Source organism: Macadamia integrifolia, chromosome 1, assembly GCF_013358625.1.
Source record: "Macadamia integrifolia cultivar HAES 741 chromosome 1, SCU_Mint_v3, whole genome shotgun sequence".
Taxonomy (NCBI): Eukaryota; Viridiplantae; Streptophyta; class Magnoliopsida; order Proteales; family Proteaceae; genus Macadamia; species Macadamia integrifolia.
Genome location: NC_056557.1, coordinates 28,523,168 through 28,529,692, shown reverse-complemented (window position 1 = coordinate 28,529,692; position 6,525 = coordinate 28,523,168). Strand labels below are relative to the sequence as shown.

The following is a 6,525-nucleotide window of genomic DNA, read 5'->3' as shown; positions in this document are numbered from 1 at the left end:
TTTTTTTTTTAATTGGCGAGGGGGAGTGTGTTATGGATTAATGGTTCACATGTAATCACGTAAGCCTATAATATTGAGCCAAACTGATCTACTAACTCTAATTACATGTAACCTCAAAGGGTAGCTAAGTTGATAAGAGCCAACACTTCCCATTTAAGAGGTCATGAATTCAACTATTCTTGGGGCCTACATATCCAAAATAAAAAGAAGAAGAAACTCTAATGACATGTTGGATGTATTAATCTTTCTCATATTGCAGTAATTGTGTGAAATGGTTGATTTGATTTTAGTTTCTATCTTTGCTTTAAACATACATCACGATAAATCAAAACCAAACAAATAATAAGTGTTTGGTTTATAAAATCTAAACCTAAAACATGTAACAATTAGTCTGATTGGTTTTAGTCTTGGTCCAAATATTGATTTTCATATTTAAAAACATAAAATTATATATATAACGTATTGGGATAATTTTTTTTGTTTAAAAAGAGAGACCAAATTGATAGTGGATTCGGTCTATTTCGATTTGTTTGGTTCGATCTTACCAATCTTTCTTGCTTTGGCCTCTGTTTGGAGTCTTTGACACCCTATAATAGGGTCATGGTTCAGCTCATGATACCAAATTGTATAATACACCCATCCTAGAGATTAGAATGTAAATATTTTCCAACATGATACCATGTTTTCCTGTACCATATGTGTAGAAAAAGTATAAATTTTTTATGAACTTAACCTTTTCATAATATCTAATATTTAATAAAAATAATTTAATTAAATTTCAATGAAAATTAAATAGTTCTCATTTAATCTTAATATCACTCGATTTATATAATATGGGATCAATGTAAACCGATAGAACTCATCAAGCCAAAGTCCAAGATACCCATGGCTAACAGAAAAGAATAAGAAACGATTTGGATATTTACCTATCCTTGTGAAAATCAAACTGTTTAAACGAAATCGTTTTAACGTTCTCAACTGAACCACCATATCAATGATGAAACCAATGGACATGGATAGCTGATGTTATGGCTAATGATGTTAACATCATAGCGCCATACGAGTAAGACCATCGACATGTTTGGACTAGTGACGTCACAATGCCGTCATCAACATGAACTAAGCTACTCAATACATTATGATGTACACTTCCCTTTCCCAACCGTTAGATCTCTCACTTGCCGTTAAAAAAAGTAAATAATGTCTCATTCTGTAGACAAAAGCCCCTTCGAAACTATTCCTAACTTTGACACGTGTACGACCAGGGTTGCACGGTGGTACACCCGAGGCGCAACTTAGTGATAAGCCCCGTACGGATATCTCGTCAGTAGGAGACAGTTCACACGCATGTTGGACTTTTTACCGGAATCTGACACCTTTGCTTACGTGGAAATGAAACAAAAGAACGACAATAAAGATAATATAAAGTACTATTTTTCAAGTACAGAGGCGCAGCTCTAGATTTCCGGCTAGAATTTCCGGTGCCGGCCGTTAGTTTGGCCGAGAAATGACGTCACTGCTGGTGGTTAGTGTTGAAGGTTAGAAGACAGTTGTGAGGTTAGGGAGGAAAAGAAGGAAGGGACCTGGTGCGCATTTTCAAAGTTGCATTTGAGTGGAAACATGACAAGTTGTCAACATTGAAGGTTGACTGTAGCAGATGATAAAAGGGTGAGAGAAGGTTAAAAGAATTTATTTTTTTATTTTATTTTATTTTTTGGATATTTTGGTGCCCCTCTACTTGTGTTTTAAGCTGCTTTTCGATTCCCCTGAGCTTTGAGGAATGGACGTTACGGTATTAAAGGGACTAGGTTTAAGGAGAAGGAGAAGTTTTCAAGGGTTTCAGGATTTCGATGCTTTGGGATTGCAAGGATTTGAGCTTCCAAGAGTTGAGAATTGATTGGTAGAGTTCTCCTTTGGGTTTAAAGGTTGGATTCTTAAGGTTTTGGTGATTGAATTTGTCTTGGGTTTTACTATAATCAGAATTTTTTTTTTCTTACTTCACTGTTGTTTCTTCGTCTTTTTTCTATTGGGAGGAGCTTCTGTTGTCTCTTTGATGAAGTCACGGTTGCAGTCATTTTTGCTCATAAGGTGTTTGTTTTTTTTCCTCTTATAGGGTGTGTGTGGGTATGCGTGTGCCTGGTGGAACTGTCAGTATACTCAAGTAATCATATTTATTAATTAATAAAGAAAATAACTCTTATATTCATCTGCGAACTGATTCCGTACAGAAGTAGCATCTACTTTGAGTTTTTTTGTTGTTGGGGACTTTTTTGGGTGGGAAACGTCAGTTCTTTTCTGCGTGCTGATGCTTATGTTTATCAATTTTTGGGTATAAGAGAGTTATTGGGTTCTAAAATGGTACGACGATTCTTTAATGGTGGACACTTGGAATCTCAGACTGATGCAAGCAGCATAAACAAAGGTGGAGTGCTTAGGTAAGGTTGTATGGATTATATTGTGATGAACTATGGCAGGATGTTGTGTTGCCACTCTTTTGATGCTTCCATGGTCTTTCCATTTTTGGGTTAGGACATTTTGTTTCTCTTTCCTTTAAACAAAGAAAGGGGAGGAGGGGGAAGAAAAAATGTTCCCAGGGTACTAAAGCTTTAGAGGAAGCTCTTGAGTTGGTTGGTTTCCAGAAGTGATTAGATGGATGAGTCTGACTATATTCCACCTTCATATTTATCTTTCATCTTCTCCACTATCTCTAGCGTTTGGATTTATTAGGTTTTATCCTTTTAAATTGGCATCTTCCAGTTTTGGTATATAATGATGATGACAGAGAAGTTCAGAATTGCAGTCTGGAATTTCAATGTTCATCCATATTATGCAAACTAATTTTGGTACACAATGGATGATAATAGGGAATTTCATAATTGCAGTATGGAATTTTAAGCTGTTCATCCATATTATTCCTGTGCTTTCTTGTTAAAACCTCATTCCTAAAACTATTATAACATCACCATGTGACAGATCTCCCTGTCAATGAGTCATGTGCCCAGAGGTTAGGATCTGAAGATGACTATGGTTTGTATTTCAAGTGTGTCCTGTTGGCGATTGTGGGGTTTTGCTGCAGGGTGTCTGATGTGCAGTATGCAGGAGTATTATCGAATGTAGTAACAGACATCCATATAATATGATGAACTTTTTTGAGCTTCTGGCGTGTGTTACAGAAATTGAAGTGGTCTCTTTTACTCTTCTTTTAAATTGGTTGAAATCAAAGAGGCCTTGTTAACTAATAATCTAAATAGGTGAAATGGCATACTGTGTGGGGTGGGGCTATGCTGTGAACATTTGAGTAGGACCTAAGTAGTGACTAGTGAATGTTTCCAATCATTTTATTCAGATTTTATCATACTTTGGTGGCTAACATATTTCTTACATCTTGGGGGCAGGGGGTTTAGCACTCCCACCAAGATTTTCTCTATAAAATTTTACCTATGCTCTCATAGCCTGTAGATCTTAATCCCTTATTTACAGTATGATTGAAATTATTACCTGTTCTGCAACTTAGCAGTTGACAGAAGCAGAGCTGGTTTGGTTCCAAGCATAAATCTACCCATTTCAACAATGATTTAAACAGCTTTTATTAAACAACGATTTAAATTTCCTGTGTACCATAATATTTGGATGTGTTCACAGTTTGTGAAGAGGGCCGTGCAAGAGTGACACACAAGCGCTCAAGATGATTGAGTACTGTTTACAGAATATTTTAGTTGTTCTATTCATTGATGTAGAAAATAACGTGGACAAACTGATAAGAATCGAAAGGTACAAAACAAGAAGAAAGTAGTGATCAAAAGGCCTGTGAACCACATTAGGAACCTGAATTTGAAATGATCTGTGCTCAATTGACCCCGAGCTATCGTTATATTCAGTTGACAATTTTTTCTTCTTCTTTTGATTGCTTGTTAAAAAATGATCCTCCTTTGATGTGGAAATTCATAACTTAGAAGTAAAAGGGACTCTAGGTGTGGGAGTTTTTTTAGGTTCTATCAACTCTCTCTCTCTCTCTCTTCCCCCTGTTCTTATCTTGCATGTGGAAGAGTTTAGGGTTGCCTGTTTTCGTTGTTGGGCAAACAATTGTTGAAGCGCCACTCCACCTGAGATTTGTCCTACCCAAATATTTTTGGCTAGATTTGTCGACACCCAACAGAAAGGTTACTTGTAAATCTTGTCTCAAAACTAGAGTCTTGGTGCTTCATACTGTGGCTATTTCATATTAATTTCTTTTTGATATTCCAATTCACAATATCTTTTCAACTTTGTTCTTTATATTCCTTACCACTTTTGACAAAATTTCCATGAAAGGAAGAGCTTTATTATAATGAGGTATTAATTTCCAAGCTACAATGCACTTTGTCCCAACAGCTATTGGCCTGGTTGATAGTGGGACCGTCTTAAGTTTTATATAGAGTTTGTTGCGTCAATTGAGCCAACTATTCCAAATCAAATTTCTTATTCACTTATTCACTTTTTTGCTTTTTTTTTTTGTTTAATGTGATTTCTTGACATGTTCTTGAAGATGTCCAGTGCCGTTGAAAGCTGCTTTTGTTGGATACTTTATATCTATGCTGGTTCTCCATCCTCTTTGTATCTTTTGTAATTGCAGTTCTACAATGCCACAGATTAGTAGTTTTTGCCTTCTATTTCTCATTTGAAATAGTATGAGCTCTCCATCAACTCAATTTGCTGCTTCAAGAAGGATGGGCATATATGAGCCAGCCCACCAGATTAGCATGTGGCGTGAAACCTTCAAAGGCAGTATGAGTCCAAACACTGGTGTATCCGCAATTGTTGAGGTGGAAACAGGGGTTGACAACAAGGTACAAATTCTTTACACTTACTCTATCTTGGTTACTGGAAGTTAGGAGTAATACTGTTCCCATTACTTTTCTATGTCTCATCTATCTAATATGACTTTATAGTCGGAAGAGACTTCTCATGGAGCCCTGGAACCTTCCAAAAAGTACGAACAGGAAGCAATCAAACCATCTGATAAGGTAAGAAGATTGTGTAGTTGACAATTCATTATTCCTTGCTCTCCCTCTTTCTCGGTAATTTCATATCAACAGAAGTTTCATGTTCTTCCAGGTTTCTTGTTTAAATTTCTAGGCTCTAGGGTCAGTAGTTGCCAAGAATTCCTTAAGGAAACTTGTATGGGATTGGCTCTATGAATCATCTTCCTCCATTAGTACTATTTAGAGCGATAGCAACCATTAAATCATAAGCACTCATGTCCTTTCTCACCATTTTCGAGCATGTCAATCTTAAAAGTTTTGTTATACATACATCAGTTCTTTCTTTGAGCCTTGATTTCTGGTGTCTACTTCAAACAAAATTGGAATTGTGTGGGGGACCAATACAAAGTTGCTCGAGAGATTATTCTACTGTTTTTGTTACTCTGGCTTATTTTCTTCATTGAAGTACAACTTTTGGGGCATGTTTACTTATCCAAATAAAGAAAACACTGGTGCATCTTTTGCTTCTATTGGTATATGCTGTTAATTAATGCTTAAATAAATGCGTTAGTCTTAAGTTGTGCTTCTAATATATACCTGGGAAGGCTTTGGAAAATTTGATGAATTTCATCCTTTTGCAGGGATTTTTTCAAGTTTGTTTGTCCATCAAGGATCTTGATAAGGCTTTTGCATTTCCTTTTTGGGTTTTCTCTTTAGTCATTGGTATTATTAGCATAGGATCAAGATATTTGAAGTTAGTATCTTAAATTCAGCTGTATCTTGAAATTGTGTCTAATTTTAGCTTTGAAGCTTTGAATGAGGTAAAAAACTAGCTAGCTTAAAAACCTTGTCATCGGCCACACCTTATCAGTTGCACATTCCAGAATCTTTTGAAGGAGACATTATATTATTTCCTTGGATAAATATCAGTTTTAGCCTCTGTTTTTAACTGAATGTACAAATTTTTCTCCAGGTATTAAGACGTCTTGCACAAAATCGTGAGGCTGCTCGTAAAAGTCGTTTGCGTAAAAAGGTTTGAATGGATATGAGCAAATAGCCCGTTCCTTTATGGAAGTTTTCTTACTGTTAGGACTTGGATATTCACCTTATAAGGATTATGCTTTATAGGCTTATGTGCAACAGTTAGAGTCAAGTCGTTTAAAGCTTACACAATTGGAGCAGGAGCTTGAGCGAGTTAGACATCAGGTGTGTCAATACCCCCTTCCCCCTCATGCCCCCGCATACTCCGCTTCCAGGGTGGTGTTCCTTTCTCTTCTATTACTTCTATAGCCAATAAATTGTGAATTTATTTTCCTGTCAAATTAAACAGTGAATGTTTTTATGCAGGGTGTATACGTAGGTGGTTCTTACGATACCAGTCATCTGGGGCTGTCTGGAACTGTTAACTCAGGTTTATCATCTGCAACTGCTACTCTTTTTTTTTTTTTTTTTTTTTTTTTTTTTTTTTTTTTTTTTTTTTTTTTTTTTTTTTTTTTTTTTTTTTTTTTTTTTTTTTTTTTTTTTTTTTTTTTTTTTTTTTTTTTTTTTTTGTTTTTTTTTTTTG

General features: G+C 35.7%; 1 protein-coding gene across 9 annotated transcripts in view; it reads left to right on the top strand.

The window, feature by feature from the left end:
• Positions 1-1,431: 1,431 nt before the first annotated feature.
• The window catches only part of LOC122083871 (transcription factor TGA4-like), a 14,075-nt gene continuing 8,981 nt past the window's right edge, over positions 1,432-6,525 (top strand). Inside the window, exons 1-7 of one of the 9 annotated variants that reach the window (XM_042651811.1) lie at positions 1,432-1,668; positions 1,802-1,925; positions 4,613-4,826; positions 4,929-5,003; positions 5,935-5,994; positions 6,090-6,167; positions 6,309-6,372. In XM_042651811.1, the coding sequence (XP_042507745.1) occupies positions 4,668-4,826; positions 4,929-5,003; positions 5,935-5,994; positions 6,090-6,167; positions 6,309-6,372 (436 nt within the window). In that variant the 5' untranslated portion in view covers positions 1,432-1,668; positions 1,802-1,925; positions 4,613-4,667. The other 8 variants (XM_042651840.1, XM_042651804.1, XM_042651855.1 and 5 more) reach the window with 8 other exon arrangements.